Here is a 17,604-nt window from a genome sequence, read left to right on the forward strand (position 1 = left end):
AGCTAGGAAACAGAGAGTAGGATTCGCAATGGAGAAGGGTAGTTAGCGGGGTCCCTCAGGGATTGGTGCTGGGACTTCTGCTTTTTAACATATTCATAAATGACCTAGAGATGGGGGTAACTAGTGAGATAATCAAATTTGCCAATGACACAAAGTTATTCAAAATAGTCAAATCGCGGGAAGATTGTGAAAAACTACAAGAGGACCTTCGAGACTGGGCGTCTAAATGGCAGATAACGTTTAATGTGAACAAGTGCAAAGTGATGCATGTGGGAAAGAGGGAACCCAAACTATAACTACATCATGCAAGGTTCAGCGTTGGGAGTCAAGGACCGAGAAGGGGATCTAGGTGTCATCGTTGATGATACATTGAAAACTTCTGCTCAATGTGCTGCTGCGGCGGCTAGGAAAGCAAATGGGTCATTCCATACCAAGTGGTCTAAAATTAAAAAAAGTTCCCACCATCATGTTCTCCAATTTTGTTCAAATTTTATCTGTTGCGCGAGTCATGTGTTAAACGAAGAGAAAATTGTGCTCTACAACACTGATATGTTTTTCTTTTGCAATGCCACCATTAAGTAGCCATTTACTCAGGTCAAAGTATGTTATATTTAGTACGCTTGATGCACTAATTTTTCTTCATTTCTAGGAAATTGAGTCTTAAAAGTCGCTTAAAAGTATTAATATAATTATTTATTCATTCGTATTTTATTCATTGATTGTCCAATCGTTTCATAAGCTTTGTGCATCCTCATGGTCCCGCTACTTCATTTTATTGGCCGGTAAGACGCGATACTTACTTGAGCAACTTATCATTGCTGTTATTCCAGTTCCATCATCTGGTCGGCAATATAGTTTTCCTGAAATCGTTCTCTTGCAGATCAATGATGCTTTCAAAATGATGAAGTAACTGAAGAAGGCAGGTTTGGGAACCTGGAGTAAAGAAACACACAATCAGGCTTGGGATCCTACAGTAAAGAAACCCACAATCAGGCTTGGGATCTTGCAGTAAAGATACCCACCCGTGGCTGTTACTGCATGGCTATCGGGCGTGGCCCCTATGGCGATGGGGATGCTGGTTTCAATGTGATAACCAGTAATAGCTCAGTCATCGTGGACCAACGCAATACATCGCGCACAGAAAATATAACATACTTTGACCTGAGTAAATGGTTACTGAAGGCATTGCAAAACAAAAACATATCAGTGTTGTAGAGCACAGTTTTCTCTTTCAGATGATACTGTTCACAAGCTGATTCAGGCAGACTCTTTTTTAATAATTGGCTTTGAACTTTGGTACATTTTACCATTTGCGCTGACAGTGCCAACTTTGAAGAGATCCTGCAGGGCAGTTATAGATGCTGGTTAGTTGCAAATCTGGCAGTATTATGTCCAGCACAAGCATAATGCTTGTTCAAAATTTCAAGTCCGTATCTTTGTTTGCATGGAAGTTGTTGCGGTCTGAATATTGGTCCAAATATGTTCTGATGAGTCTCGACCAATTTTGATGCACACTTTGGGTCAACTTGTTTGACTGGATTTTGCATCCATAATGTTAAAATGTATTTCATCGGAATTAGCATCAAAAACTGTACAGGATTAGAATTTTTTAGCTATTCTTATATAAATGTGTTTGGATTTTATTAGACCCCCAAAATGGCATTTTGGTAAATGTCGTGCGCTCTTGGACTGACAACCTTTCAGAAAAGGGGGTCTAGATCTGCAACTGTTTGCAGTTAGAGACCTCAAATTTTGGGAAACTTCGTTTAACACCTGACTCGCGCAACAGATAAAATTTGAACAAAATTGGAGACATGATGGTGGGAAGGTTTAGACCACTTGGCATGGAATGACCCAAATAGAATGTTGGGAATCATTAGGAAAGGGATTGAAAACAAAAATAAGGATGATATTCTGCCGTTGTATTGCTCCATGGTGCGACCGCACCTCGAGTATTGTGTTCATTTCTGGTCGCCGCACCTCAAAAAAGACATAGTGGAATTGGAAAAGGTGCCGAGAAGGGCGACAAAGATGATACAAGGGATGGGACGACTTCCCTATCAGGATAGGCTGAAGAGGCTGGGGCTCTTCAGCTTGGAGAAACGGCAGCTGAGGGGAGATATGATAGAGGTCTATAAGATAATGAGTGGAATGCAGTGGGTCGATGTGGAGCATCTGTTTACGCTTTCCAAAAATACTAGGACAAGGGGGCATGCGATGAAGCTGCAGTGTGGTAGATTTAAAACGAATCGGAGGAAATGTTTCTTCACTCAACACGTAGTTAAACTCTGGAATTCGCTGCTGGAAAAGGTGGTTAAGGCGGTTAACTTAGCGGACTTCAAAAAAGGGTTGGATGGCTTCCTGGAGAAAAAAGCCATAGAATGTTATTGAATGGATGAGGCAATAATACAGTATTTCTAGGATGGGCGGGAAAAATTGCTTCTTGTTTTGGCTGCTGTCGGTAACAGGGTGCTGGGCTTGATGGACCCTTGGTCTGTCCCAGCATGGCGATGCTTATGTACTTATGGACCATTGTTCCGGAAGTTTGTCCAAACCTTTTTTAAACCCAGATAAGCTAACCACTGTTACCACAGCCTCCAGCAAAGAGTTCCAGAGCTTAACTCTTCGTTGAGTGAAAAAATATTTCCTCCTATTTGAGCTAAAAGTATTTCCATGTAACTTCCTCAAGTGTCCCCTAGTCTTTGTGCTTTTGGAATGAGTAAAAAATCGATTTACTTCTACTCGATCTACACCACTCAGGATTTTGTAGACCTTATTCATATCTCCCCTCATCCATCTCTTTTCCAAGCTCAACAGCCCTAACCTCTTTAGCCTTTCCTCATATGACAGGAGTTCCATCCCCTTTATCATTTTGGTCGCTCTTCTTTGAACCTTTTCTAATTCTGCTATATATTTTTTGAGATACGGTAACCAGAACTGAATGCAATACTCAGGTGTGGACACACCATGGAGCAATACAAAGGCATTATAGTGTTTTCGGTCTTATTCACCATTCCTTTTGTAATAATTCCTAGCATCCTATTTGCTTTTTTGGCTGCCACCTCACACTGAGCAGAAGATTTCAGCGTATTATCTACAACAGCACCAAGATCTTTTTCTTGAGCGCTGACCCCCAAGGTGGACCCTAGCATCAGATAACTTTGATTCGGATTATTTTTTCCAATGTGCACCACCTTGCATTTGTCCACATTACATTTCATCTTGCATTTGGACACTCAGTCTTCCAATTTCCTACGGTCTTCCTGCAATATTTCACAGTCTATGTGTTTTAACAACCTTGAATAGTTTTGTATTATCTGCAAATCTGATCACTTCACTCGTTCTGATTTCTATATCAATTATTTTCTCAGGAGTCTCTCATTAGGAACTTTATCAAAAAAGCTTTCTGAAAATCTAGATACACTACATCAACTGGCTCACCTTTGTCCACATGTTTATTCATGCCTTCAAAGAAATGAAGCAAATTGGTGAGGCAAGACTTCCCTCGGCTGAACCCATGCTGACTCTTTCCCATTAAACCATTTTTGTCTACATGCTCTATAATTTTATTCTTTATAATAGTTTCCACTATTTTGTCTGACATCAACATCAGTCTATAATTTCCTGGATCACCCCAAGAACCCTTTTTAAAAATCAGTGTCACATTGGCCACCCTCCAATCTTCAGGTACTGCGGGCAATTTTAACGATAGATTACATATTACTGACTGCAGATCAGCAATTTTATGCTTGAGTTTTGAGTACCCTTGGATGTATGCCATCTGGTCCAGGTGGTTTAGTTAATTTGTCATATTTGGCTATCTTAAAGTCATCAGTTTGACAAAGTAGTCGGAAAAATAAGGATGTGTCTCCAGCAGCTTCTTGCCAGGGGGGAAGGGTTAAGACTGCTGTTGTAGTTGCAAATTCAATTAATAAGCATGTAGATAGCCTGGTGGGTGTGAGGATCACACATCACATAGATAAGATTTTAGATAGGGCTAGAGTGGAACTGGCTGTCCTGGTACACGTGGGGGTACCAATGATGTAGGAAAATGTGGGAGGGAGGTTCTGGAAGCCAAATTTAGGCTTTTAGGGAGAGAGCTCAAATCCAGAACCTCTAGGGAAGCATTTTCCGAAGTGCTCCATATTCCACTTGCCAGGGCCCAAGAGATAGGCAGAGTTTGTGTCTCATTGCATAAATGAGGCGATGGTGCAGGGAGGAGTGTTTTAGATTTGTAAGGAACTGGACAACTTTCTGGGGAAGGGGGAGCCTGTTCTGGAATGATGGGCTCCATTTTAACCAGAGTGGGACCAGGCTGCTGACATCGGCATTTAAAAAGGAGATAGAGCAGATTTTAAACTAGAACCTGGGGGAAGGCTGATAGTTGCTCAAAAGCACATGGTTCGGAACAGGGTATCACCAAAACAGGTAAGAGAAGGGTATCCCAATAGCGAGGTTGCAATAGAGACCATAGTAGACGAGCAGGCTTATTTTCGAAAGAGAAGGGCGCCCATCTTTGAACACAAATCGGGAGATGGGCATCCTTCCCTCAGGGTTGCCCAAAATGGCATAATCGAAAGACGATTTTGGGCGTCCCCAACTGCTTCCCGTCGCGGGGATGATCAAAGTTCCCGGGGGTGTGTCGGAGGCGTAGCGAAGGCGTGGACCTTCTTTCAAACATTTTGGACGTTCTGAACTGCCCCCCCCCCCCCCACAGGGATGGCCAAATTTCAAGGGAGTGGAGGAGTGGCCCAGTGGTTAGAGCACTGGTCTTACAATCCAGAGCTGGCCGATTCAAATCCCACTGCTGCTACTTGTGATCCAAAATCCAAATAAATAAAGGGGGTGTCGTAGGCATAGCAAAGGCATGGATGTCCTTCTTACAGAAACATCCACATTTTGGATGTCCTCAACTGCCCCTCGCAGGGATGGAGGCATAGCAAAGGCGCCTAACACTTGGACGTCTTTCACCCATACTCAAAAACAAACAAAAAAAGACGTTCCCGACGAGCATTTGGACGTTTTCACCTGGACTTGTGTTTTTTAAAGGTTGTAGACGGCTATTATACACGCAGCTTGAAAATAATAAGAAAAAGCATAAGGAATGTCAAGCCAAATGGAAAGCGCTGATAAGGAAGGCAAAGAGTGACTTTGAAAAATAGATTGTGTTGGAAGCAAAAACACAGTAAATATTATTTTAGGAATATTAAAAGCAAGAAGCTGGCAAAAGAATCAGTTGGACTGCAGATGACTGAGGGGTAAAAGGGGCACTCAGGGAAGACAGAGCTGTAGCGGAGAGAATAAATTAATTTTTTGTTTCCTTGTGTTTGTTTATTAGGTCTGCCTCCTCTGTTTGTGCAGCAGCGGAGCCATGGACTTTCCATTATCCTGGAATGAACTGCATATCCTCTCTAGGTACTTAATTACCCCAACCTTGTATCTGCACATGACAGTGTTACCAGTCAGGGCAGTATAAACCTATGTAATTAGAAATGAACCCCCAGTATTTAGTAGACAAAGAAATATAGTTTATTAGCATTGATATCTCATCCAAACGTAGTACAAGCAAATCATCTCTGATACAAAGTACATTTTTCTGCAGCACAAGCTGAAGTGAGTTCCCAGAGAGCTGGCAGGGGAGGGGGCATTTGCTCTTGTAAACAATCACTGGGACTGGCACCTGTGAGAAGTCATGAGCAAGTTGTTTTGGCTAATAGAAGTTGATAGAGGGTTAGATGTACATAGGATGAGCATACCCAAGGGGGGGGGGGGAGCTGAAGAGAGCAAAATGACCTGTGAAGTCATCTCACGAGATACACTGTGAACATATCTTGTTTATAGTTAGAGCTTGAGAACTTGTGAAGTCACCCTTACCAACTGATAACGGCCAAGAGCCCTGGTGAGAAAGACTAGGGTCCATTGGAACCAATGGAGTCAAAATGGTATATAAGGACCAGTCCGAGGGGTATTAAAGCAGAGAAGAGAGAAGGCGTGAGACAGACGTGGCGTGAGATGCTGTTCTACCATATGACTGCTTGAACCTGCTTGTACTACGTTTGGGTGAGATATCAATGCTAATAAACTATATTTCTTTATCTACTAAATACAGGGTTCCTTTCTAATTACATAGGTTTATACTGCCCTGACTGGTAACACTGTCATGTGCAGATACATGATTGGGGTAATTAAGTACCTAGAGGGGATGGACAATTCTGTCCAGGGTAGTACAGAGAGCCCATGGCTTCCGCTGCCCAAACGGGTGAGGCAGACTTAATAAAATAAACACTTGTCATCAGCAGCAGATGAATCCATTAACTGATGGGTTGTATCTGCCTACCAGCAGGTGGAGATAGAGAACACTGAAAAACCACAGTGATCCTTGGACGGCTAGCCCCCAACTGCCTTTAATATTTCTCTATCTCCCAGAAGGTGTGGACGTAGCTTGATCAGCTCCTGGATTTCAGACTGCCTGGGGTGGCTCCTGTGCTTTGCCAGTTGAGCAGGGGTGTTGTGACTGGTGGTGCCCACTTTAAAGGCATATAGGTTCGCCCTTTCCCTGCCTTACCCATTCCCCCCGCCTCCCGGAGTCCCTCTGTTGCTGCCTGCCTCCAACTTTCCTCACAGCGTTAAAAAAAAAAAAAAAAGAACGCGCTTTTACTGCGTGGGTGTTCTGAGGCTTTTCCAGAGATTCTGGTTCTGTGCAGCTTGACCGGAGCTCATTGACTCGGTCTTCTGAGGTGAGAGTGGTGCCCAGCTCCTCCAGGGAGGTCCCGCGGGCGCCTTTCCGAATGGGGTAAGTTTTGGCGTGAAGCCGCCATTTTATTGCTATATTCTCGTCCAGTCGGGCGATGTCTGCTGAGGGAGTTAAGCGCTGCTCCCGTTGTGGTAAACGCAGATCAGCAGCAGGGCTGTGTAAAACGTGCTCCTTAGACGCTCATGCTAGTACGAGCATGGCGAGCGATGTTTCTTCCCGCTTGATGGAGCTGGAAGTGGGCGCTATTTTGGAAGCGCCGCATGTCTCGACCCTCACAGTTGCGGAGGAGTCTGAGTGCAGGGGGACGCCTCGTTTAGAGGCTGCCAGAGGAGCTCCTACATCCGTTTCTCCTAATTCGGAGGCGGAGGGTCAGGGTGAGTTTTTCTCCCCAGAGTTTGTGCTTTTAATGCATAAGGCTTTCATGCTGAAAAGAGCTCTGCCGCAGGTGTCTGACACTGTGTTGCATCCTGGGTCCCCTCCGGGTGTTGATGCCCCGGGGATGGCTTCAGATGTTGTTTCCTCCCCCGAGCGTTGGAAACAAGCTAAACAAAGACGGGTAAATTCCCTGTCTGAAAGTGGCGCATATCCTTCCCCCCCGTGGTCGGGCTGTGGGGAGTCTGAGGGATCTGGCAGGCCCTCAGGGACAGATGATCCAGAGGAGGGTGTCTGTTTGCCACTGGATTTGGATGATCCCAAGATCCTAATGCGGTCCGGATTTTCCACAGCGACAAGCTGCCAGCTCTTATTACTGACGCCTTGCAGGCCCTCTCGATTGATGATCTTCTGTTAATCTTAGGATGGCGAGTACTAAGAAGCCTACTCGGGCCTTTCTAGTGCATGACTCCATCGAAGAGCTTATTTCAGCTCAATGGTCTGACCCCGATGGGCCTTTGAAAGTGGCCAGGGCTATGGGTCAGCTTTACCCTCTGAGTGAGGAGCACTTGTCCCCTTTGGTGATGCCTAAAGTGGATGAGTTGGTCACGGCGGTGACAAAAAAGACCACTCTTCCGAGGGAGGGGTCGCTTTGAAAGATATGCTGGACCGGCGGCTGGAGTCCGCGATGAAGTGGCCCTTTGATATTGTGGGCCTTGCCTTAAGGGCGTCTATTTGCAGTTCCTATGCAGCCCGAGCATGTCTTTCCTGGCTACAACAGGCGGTGGAATAGCCCACCGATGGGCGGGCCCCCTCTCTGAGGTTGCCCCGCGGATGGAGTCGGCCCTGTCATTTTTGGCTGACGCCCTTTATGATGTGGTCAGAGCCTCGGCTAAACAGATGTCTGTGGCGGTTTCTGCCCACCGCCTGTCTGCGGCATTGGGTGGCTGACATGGCTTCTAAGCAAAGGATGGTGAGGTTACCCTTTCGGGGCCTCCTGTTATTTGGAGAGGAATTGGAGAAGATTGTGAAAGACCTGGGGGACTCTAAGCCCCAGCGGTTACCTGAGGATAGGCCGAGGCCTTCTTCCAAGGGTTTTCCCTCCTCTTCTAGACCTCGCTTCTGTGAAGCTCGCAGGTATCGCCTGGGGCACTCTGCTGGGTTTTCTCAATGTGCCCGTTTTCAGCAGAGGAACTCCTTTCGCTCGGACAAATGTTCTGCAGGGGCCAGTTCAGGGGTGTCCTCCACAATGATGGAACGCCGATCCACTCCATGTCTGCAGTAGAAGGATGTCTTTCCCTCTTTCTAGAGGAGTGGACCAAGATTACCTCGGATCACTGGGTCCTGGACCTGATCAGAGAAGGTTACCGACTGATATTCGGTGCCCCGGTGAGAGACGTGTTTGTGGCGTCCCGATGCGGCATTGCCGTAAAATGGGTGGCAGTAGAAGACACCTTACATGTCTTGCTGCACCTCGGAGCGGTGATCCTGGTGCCTCCCGCCGAGCACAGCTACGGCCGCTATTCCATTAATTTTGTTGTGCCTCGAAAAGGCGGGTCTTTCAGACCGATCCTCGACTTGCGAAGAGTCAATGAGGCCCTCAGAGTACGACATTTTCACATGGAAACCCTGCGCTCCGTCATTACGGCGGTCCAGCCAGGAGAGTTTCTCACGTCTCTGGACCTAAAAGAAGCGTATTTGCACATTCCTATCTGGCCCCCACATCAGCAGTTTCTCCGGTTTGCCGTGTTGGGACAACATTTCCAGTTTCGGGCCTTGCCTTTCGGCCTAGCCACAGCTCCCCGTACCTTTTCCAAGGTAATGGTGGTCGTAGCTGCCTGCCTCAGGCAAGAGGGTATCCGAGTTCACCCTTATCTCGACGACTGGCTCATCAGAGCGGATTCGGCAACCGAAAGTCGTCTTGCTACAGCCAGAGTGGTGACAGTCCTGCAGGCGCTAGGCTGGGTGGTCAGTATACCCAAAAGTCACCTGACCCCCTCTCATTTTCTCGAGTATTTGGGGGTCCGGTTCAACACGGCCTCGGGGTTTGTCTTTCTCCCCGACCAAAGGCGGTGCAAGCTTCAGAATCAGGTCCGTCTGCTCCTGCGGATACCTTGCCCGCGAGCTTGGGACTTTGTCCAGCTGCTAGGGTCGATGACGGCTACCTTGGAGGTGGTTCCTTGGGCAAGAGTGCATATGAGGCCTTTGCAGATTTCCCTGCTTCAACAGTGGTCTCCGATTACCCAGGAATATCAATGCAGACTCGCGTGGCTCCCTGCAGCTCGGCTCAGTATGGACTGGTGGCTCTCGGACCGGATGCTGCGCCAAGGAATGCCGCTTGCGCTTCATTCTTGGTGCCTGGTGATAACAGATGCCAGCTTTTTGGGCTGGGGAGCGCATTGCCAGGGAAGCTATGCTCAGGGTCAGTGGACAACCGTGGAAGCGGGGTGGTCCATCAATTGAATGGAACTGAGAGCGTTTTTTTTTTTTTTTGTTACATTTGTACCCTGCGCTTTCCCACTCATGGCAGGCTCAATGCAGCTTACATGGGGCAATGGGAGGATTAAGTGACTTGCCCAGGGTCACAAGGAGCTGCCTGTACCTGAAGTGGGAATCGAACTCAGTTCTTCAGTTCCCCAGGACCAAAGTCCACCACCCTAACCACTAGGCCACTCCTCTTATGGCCTTTCAAAAGACTCTGAAGGGGCTTGCTGTCCGGGTCCTGTCAGACAATACGACAGCGGTGGCCTACATAAATCATCAGGGCGGCACGCAGATTTGCCACTCGGCCGAGCTTCACCTGCAGCTTCTGTCAGCAGCTCACATAGCAGGTCAGAGCAACGTGCAAGCCGATTTTCTCAGCAGGCATCAAATCGACCCGGCGGAATAGGAACTGGCAGAAGAAGTTTTTCTTCAGATTTGTGCCAAATGGGGACACCCGGAATGGATCTAATGGTGTCAAGTGCAAACGCCAAAGTGCCTCGCTTTTTCATCAGAAGGAAAGATCCTTTCTCGGCAGGGTTGGATGCACTGGCTCAACCCTGACCCGCGGGCCTCTTGTATGTGTTCTCACCTTGGCCCTTAATAGGGTGAGTCCTGTTGATTTACACCCTATATGTGTGTAAACAAAGAAACTGACACCTGTTATAAAAAGTATAATAAAAATTTTTTATTTTTGTCGACTGCCCTACGTCGGACAGAAGCAGTATGGGAACTCCACACTGGAAGCAAAATCTATTATATTTGCAATACACAATCAGCAATAATACACAAAAGTTAGTTAGCTCTGCTTAGCTCTGCTTTTTGCTTAAGTCACATATATGCTGCTCTGTTTATATTCACTTTCTTTCACACTGAACCCAATGTGTACGTCATCAACCCTTCCCTTTGAAGCTTGCTCTCACATTTCTTATCTACAAATGGCTGCAATCAACATTCTTTCTACCCCAGCACAGACTGTCTCTGTTTCACCAGGCTGCTCAAGGCCGATTCTATTCCCTCATTGTTCTATGACTCCCTTATTGCTTTCACAGGTCTGTGGACTCATATCTCGTCTGCCTTAATGCTTGCATTCCACTGACCATAGGAACTTCACACTGCTCAACAGTTTCTCATTATATTTCTGCAGCATGTTCATTATTATTAACAAATCCTCCCTTGAACCTTGTAGAGCAAGGTTCACCAAAAATTTCATGGTTATAGTTTTCATCACTGTTAGACTGGGCATCATCCTATAAATAGGTAACACCTCAGGCCGTCCTGGCAATGACAAACATTTTCTATCAAACCACAGAACTTTCGGGAGTCATCAGTAACCCAGGACAGTTTGGTTCATAGTCACTGGTATCAGGTATTATATTTTGTATCTGAGTTACCATGGTCATTTTCAATGAATCTTGACATGTTCATCTCCAGCAACTAAGTAAACAAGGCAAACAACATAATAAGAGTCCTGCAACACATATGAAAACAATACATCCAGTCACAATCCCTCTTAACCATGGACCTAATCCTCCAAGCCAATTTTTTATGGTATCCCACCATGACGTGTCCAATATCCCTTCATAATCACTTACTTGACTTCTTGCTAGAGAAAGAATGCGCTGCATTGCATTTTTAACAATTATTGATTTATTTCTAATAACTGAACAACATGATGTATCATTCACTATGCCGCATACTCCTCCAGATTGGGCTAACATAAAATCAACTGCCATGCGTGTGTGCATTGCATATCTCGCTGTATCATCAATTTCCTCTTGAATTGCTGTTATAGCTATGTCTAATTCATGTGTTACAACATGTAATAGTGATTGTAAGCGTCTAATTGACATACCCATTTCAGCTGCAATGGCAGATCCTGCAAATGGAAGCCATCCAGTGGCTGACAAGGCATCTAGACATTTCTTGGTCATAGGATATGTACTGTTAATATAATCTAATGCTAATTGTAAAGCTTGATCATCTCCTGTTAAAGCACTAAAGGAGGTACTGGAAACATCTCTTTTACTTCGTTTCTGACTATTAGAACCATGTGATGTGGCATTTAATGGAATGATCAAATCAAATAAATTTAGTTGAACAAGAGTGCAGAACTTATAACATGATGGAAGATAAGTGTACAGGATATTATCACATAACAAATAATCCCCTAACCGTAAAGACTGTAGAGAAGTTAGGTTATGATATAAAGCATATGTTTGAGAAAAAGGAAAAATAGGATTATTTGGTTCCTTAACTGAAGAACAAGCAGTAGGTACAGCAATAATGGCTTGCATGGAAGAGGCATTAAATTGACATAATGAAAAGAAGAAAGTCAAATTTGTGAGAGTAAGGTTAGTAGAGGTCACATAAGAGGTTGTCAGTGTCCGGTGACAAGCTGTTTTGTTAGCACAGGCTATAGATGTTGCAGTCTGATTTATGACATAGGATCCCTGTAACACAGTCCAATTCCGGGATTGTATGTCATAAGTATAATTACATAAAACATTAGGTATCTTACCCTGAAGTGAACTAGAATTTATCAGACACCAATAGTTTAGTGCAGGAATAGTATGAGCAAATAAAGAAGGCAGGCGTTGAGTAGTAACATTGGTCCAATATTGCCTATGCTCATGACCCAGACCCAAATAGCAGGTACCATTACTGAAACAGTTATGAATACCTTGCAACTTAATCATAGAATAAGGGTGAACATGTGCTGGAATGGTAGTTACAGAAGTGACAAGTGGAGTGCAAACAATACAGTTAGTCAGATTAAGAGTCTTTAAGGCATGTTGAATTCTTTCAACATATGTATTGAGTCCATAAGTAAGTCCTACCAGCAAACAGATTACAAAAACCTTCATCATAATTTTGCACTGATGATGTTGTTAATGCCTTCTGGGGGTACAATGGTGGTTTCTATTTGCTCAGGTGGTCCTGGATCAGGAGCCTTGCGTAAATCAGATAGATGTATCCAGGTGGTATGGTCTGACAACTTTGCTGCTGGGCGAGTTAAATCAGTGATAGTGAATGGTCCCACATAAACTGGATCCTTCCAGGTTTTGTGAGTGAAGTTTTTTCTTAAGACCTGCTGTCCTATGGAAAAGGAAAGAGAGAGATCATCACCTCTGTCCCAACGAGACTGTCTCTGAGTTGGGTTAGCTAAAGACTGAACCAGTTCCACAACAGGTTGCAATTGCTGCCAGTAGACTTGAGGCGTATGCAACGGAGTAACAACAGGCATTCTCATATGTCTGCCTGTTTGTAATTGAAAAGGTGAAATTTTTAATTTACTCAGTGGCGAGCTACGTATAGACATTAGAGCCACTGGAAGTAGATCATACCAATTGTACTTATTATGTGGGGCCACAGACTCCAAGTCATGCAACAATGTTCTCAATTTAGTTTTCAGTATACCATTGTATCGTTCAACCAGACCATTAGAGGTCGGGCTATATACTGACACCTTGCGGTGAGTAATATTCAAGATAGTCTGCAATTCCTGCATAAGTACATTATTAAAATGTGAACCATTATCTGAAACAATTTTATGTGGACAACCATGTGCTGGCATGATATGTCGAATTAAAGATTGTACAACCACATGAGCTGTCTCCTTAGTACAGGGAAATGCTTCCACCCATCTTGAGACAGCATCGACCCATAAAAGGATATAGCGTTTACCTTGGATGGGGTGAATCATATCAGTAAAGTCAATATGCCATTCAATACCTAGTCCTATTGGAGTAGGCAAACATCCCGTGGGTATGGCTGGACCTCTACGAGGAATGGTCACAGCACAAGAAAGACATGTTTTAACAATAGATTCCGCCAATTCTCTAAGATTGGGGTTCCAATACAATAAAGATAAAGAAGCAGCCATTTGCTGAAATAGAGTCATGGTGCTCATTATGTATTGCAGTAAGTTTAGTAATGGCTTCAGCTGTGGACAAACAAGTTTTTCCAGAAGGATGTATCCAGCCGGTAGAAGTAGAGATACACCCTGTATTTTTCCAGATTGCTTGCTCCAATGGTGTGGGGGGTAAAATAGTCTGAGCAGTACTTTTACCAGTGCGTGTAACAACCATGCATAAGGGAATAGCCTGAGAACTAACAACTTCCGTAGCCGCTGTATCAGCAAGCTGATTACCATGGGCTTCAAAACTGTTAGCTCCTGTATGTGCAGGGACCCAAATAAAAGCTGTCTTAACCCCTAAAGCCTCACGAGCCTGAAGTAAATCAAAAAGCAATTCCCAATAACGGAGGTGCTGTAAAGTTTTACCATTAGATGTAATAAAACCTCTACGTTGCCATTTCAGGAGATGGTACTGCAATGAGCTAATAACATAAGAACTGTCAGAATATATTGTAGCTGACGTTTGCCGCGGCGTGTGTTGTATGGCGGTTATAACTGCTAGTAATTCTGCATGCTGTGCTGTGTGCTGAGGTGGACACAGTAGTTGATGTTTCTGTACTATTTTTAAATCAGTGTTGACTTGTAATGCTGCAAGTGCAGAAATACCTTCATGGCTGGCACCATCTGTAAACCATATAGATCCTCCCTCCACCGGGGTAAACTGTAAAGTAAGCCACGGTGGCTTAGAATCGGGATGAGTTAACAGTACTGAGGGGGGAAACAACAATGCTAATTGTTTTGACTGTTGCTCTGTTACTGGCTTTGTAGTAATATCTTGACCTAGTAAAATAGCCTGATATTTTCCATACCGGGTACTAGTGAGTGCGGCCTGACTAGCAGACATCATATGATGAACTGAATGTTGGGTGTGAAGAATGATAGATGAATGTGGCATAATAGATCTCCATTTGGAAATGACAGCACAAACCGCAACTAAATGTTTGGAAAAGGGAGGAAAACCCCTTTCAACTGCTGAGAAAGTCCTTGACAAAAAGCAGACTGGGAAAGTCAGATCATTTTCTTGATTGATAAAAGCAGCCCAAGTATTTGTATGGTCAGTAATAGAAAAGATGTGTAGTCAGCGAAGTTTGATAAGGTGGGGGCAGCTTATGGCTGTCCTCGTTTGCCTGCATGCGTGTGGTTTCACGTGCTTGTGTATCTATTTTCATTTTATCAGAGTGAAACAAATCTGCTGTTACCATAAAGAGATTAAGGACATGCAGATGTTTCTGAAGGGATTTACCCTTTTTGTGCTGTTGAATGTACTTTTGAACTGACAATATTTGGGGACGAGCAAAAGAACCTGTGCCTGGCCATGCCAGGAATGGGTCTTTAGTTGCATATCCTGCCCATTTCTCACAGACCTTTTGAATAACGGGAGCTTCAAAGGGAAAAGTATCTTTAACATGCACAAGAGGTGAACAATTCTTTCGGCTATCTACATACAAAACATAAGGAGTGATAGATGTTTCTCCCTGACCCTCTGCAGCGGGTTTAGGGGAAGGTTTGTTCTTAGACTGAAAAGGTCTCATGATATAATAACAGACAATGCCTAAGCTAGCAAAATACACAGCAAACAAGAATATAAATAATGAAAGATACAAGAATAAAAATAAAGCAGCAATTTTTCAAAAGACTTTGCTTCAAGATATACTCACGGTTCAGCTGACTGACAGTCTATAACCTACTCAATCCAGGCTGGCCATTTCTGGAGATCATAGGCAAGAAAGTCACACGATAACCAATCCAAAAACTTAATCCAAACGACGGCAGCCGCGTCCTGCTGCGGTCGCCAATTTGTTGATTTACACCCTATATGTGTGTAAACAAAGAAACTGACACCTGTTATAAAAAGTATAATAAAAATTTTTTATTTTTGTCGACTGCCCTCCGTCGGACAGAAGCAGTATGGGAACTCCACACTGGAAGCAAAATCTATTATATTTGCAATACACAATCAGCAATAATACACAAAAGTTAGTTAGCTCTGCTTAGCTCTGCTTTTTGCTTAAGTCACATATATGCTGCTCTGTTTATATTCACTTTCTTTCACACTGAACCCAATGTGTACGTCATCAACCCTTCCCTTTGAAGCTTGCTCTCACATTTCTTATCTACAAATGGCTGCAATCAACATTCTTTCTACCCCAGCACAGACTGTCTCTGTTTCACCAGGCTGCTCAAGGCCGATTCTATTCCCTTATTGCTTTCACAGGTCTGTGGACTCATATCTCGTCTGCTTTAATGCTTGCATTCCACTGACCATAGGAACTTCACACTGCTCAACAGTTTCTCATTATATTTCTGCAGCATGTTCATTATTATTAACAGTCCTTCTTCAGATTCGTCTACACCGGGGATTGGTGATTCTTATCACCCCAGACTGGCCAAGGCGTCCGTGGTATGCGGATCTCCGTCGGATGATGGTGGAGGCTCCATTGCATTTGCCCCTGGTGCCGAACTTATTGGTTCAGGGTCCGGTGTCTATGGAGGATCCCTGCCGATTTGGTCTTATGGCCTGGCTCTTGAGAGTGCGCAATTGAGAGACGAGGGCTATTCTAACAAGGTCATTTCCACTCTCTTGCAGGCCCGCAAGCGGTCCACCTCTGCAGCTTATGTTCAGATCTGGTGCAAGTTTGAGGCGTGGTGTGTTTCAAAGGCGATCACTCCCATGTGGGCTACTGTCTCGCCAGTGCTGGACTTTTTGCAGGATGGTTTACAAAAAGGCCTGACTTACAATTCCCTGTGGGTCCAAGTGGCAGCATCAGCATGCTTTCGAGGTCGCTATGTCCGGCCTGGAACCTGGGGCTGGTGTTGAAGGCTCTCCAGTGTTCACCCTTCAAGCTGCGTAAGCGAGCTTCGGAGAATGATGCAAGACTCAAGACAGTCTTTTTGGTGGCCATGACATCGGCTAGACGCGAGTCTGAACTGCAGGTGCTGTCATGTCGAGACCCTTTTCTACAATTCTCGGAGTCTGGAGTAACAGTGCGTGCTGTGCCTTCCTTCCTGCCTAAAGTGGTTTCAGCGTTTCAGGTGAACCAGCCCATTTTTCTTCCTCCTATTTCTAGGGAAGATTTCCCGGACTCCTTTGGGCAGTTACATCTTTTGGATGTCCGCAGGGCGCTGTTGCAGTATCTATAGATGTCAAATGACTTCAGGACTTCTGATCACTTTTTTGTATTGTTGACAGGTCCTCGACGCAGGGGTTCGGTGTCTAAGGCCACTATAGCCCGTTGGCTCAAGGAAGTCATTTTTTTCTGCGTATCTGCTTTTCTCCGAGGACAAGCAGGCTGCTTGTTCTCACTGATGGGTTGACGTCCTCGGCAGCCCCCTCCATCGGAAAGTTTACTAGCAAAGGCCTTTGCTAGTCCTCGCGCGCCCATGCGCACCGCGCATGCGCGGCCGTCTTCCCGCCCGAAACCGGCTCGAGCCGGCCAGTCTTCTTTCGTCCGCACTCGGTACGGTCGTGTTACGCCGTTCGTGCCCCAGAGAGTCGACCTCGCGCGTCCTTTTCGACGTGTTTTTGCATTTTTTCCTTGAGAAAAGTTCGGGAAGCGCTCCGGTAATATTCCGGTTTTTCTGCCCTTCCCGTATTTCTTAGTTTTGCCCCGTAAGTTTTCTTTCGTTGTCGGGGTAGGCCTCTTTTGGCCTCGGTCGAGATTTTTCTCCCTCTAAATTTTGGTGCTTCAATTTTCGCCATTTCGGCTTTTGATTTCGCTGGCGTGATTTTTCCGCCCATGACATCGAAGCCTTCCAGCGGCTTCAAGAAGTGCACCCAGTGCGCCCGGGTAATCTCGCTCACTGATAGGCACTCTGCGTGTCTTCAGTGTCTAGGGGCCCAGCACCGCCCTCAGAACTGCAGTCTGTGTTCCCTGTTACAGAGGCGGACTCAGGTAGCGAGATTAGCCAAGTGGAACGTTTTGTTCTCGGGCTCTTCGTCGGCATCGGCACAGGAGGCATCGAGTGCATCGACGTCGTCAGCGTCCGGACCATCTTCCTTGGCTGCCGCTCCATCGACTGCATCGAGGCATCGGACCTCTGCATCGGCGCCGAGGCATCGGGCGACTGTATCGACGTC

The 17,604-nt window shown here is 45.3% G+C and overlaps 1 protein-coding gene across 1 annotated transcript in view; it reads left to right on the forward strand.

Moving 5' to 3' along the window:
* Positions 1-17,604, forward strand: part of CYSTM1 (cysteine rich transmembrane module containing 1) — a 308,284-nt gene that overhangs the window by 34,259 nt on the left and 256,421 nt on the right. Inside the window, exon 2 of the mRNA XM_030212061.1 lies at positions 5,339-5,415. Within this exon, the coding sequence (XP_030067921.1) occupies positions 5,372-5,415 (44 nt within the window). The 5' untranslated portion in view covers positions 5,339-5,371. The remainder of the gene's footprint in view (positions 1-5,338; positions 5,416-17,604) is intronic.

The sequence above is a fragment of the Microcaecilia unicolor genome, chromosome 8, assembly GCF_901765095.1.
Source record: "Microcaecilia unicolor chromosome 8, aMicUni1.1, whole genome shotgun sequence".
In the NCBI taxonomy this organism is placed as follows: domain Eukaryota; kingdom Metazoa; phylum Chordata; class Amphibia; order Gymnophiona; family Siphonopidae; genus Microcaecilia; species Microcaecilia unicolor.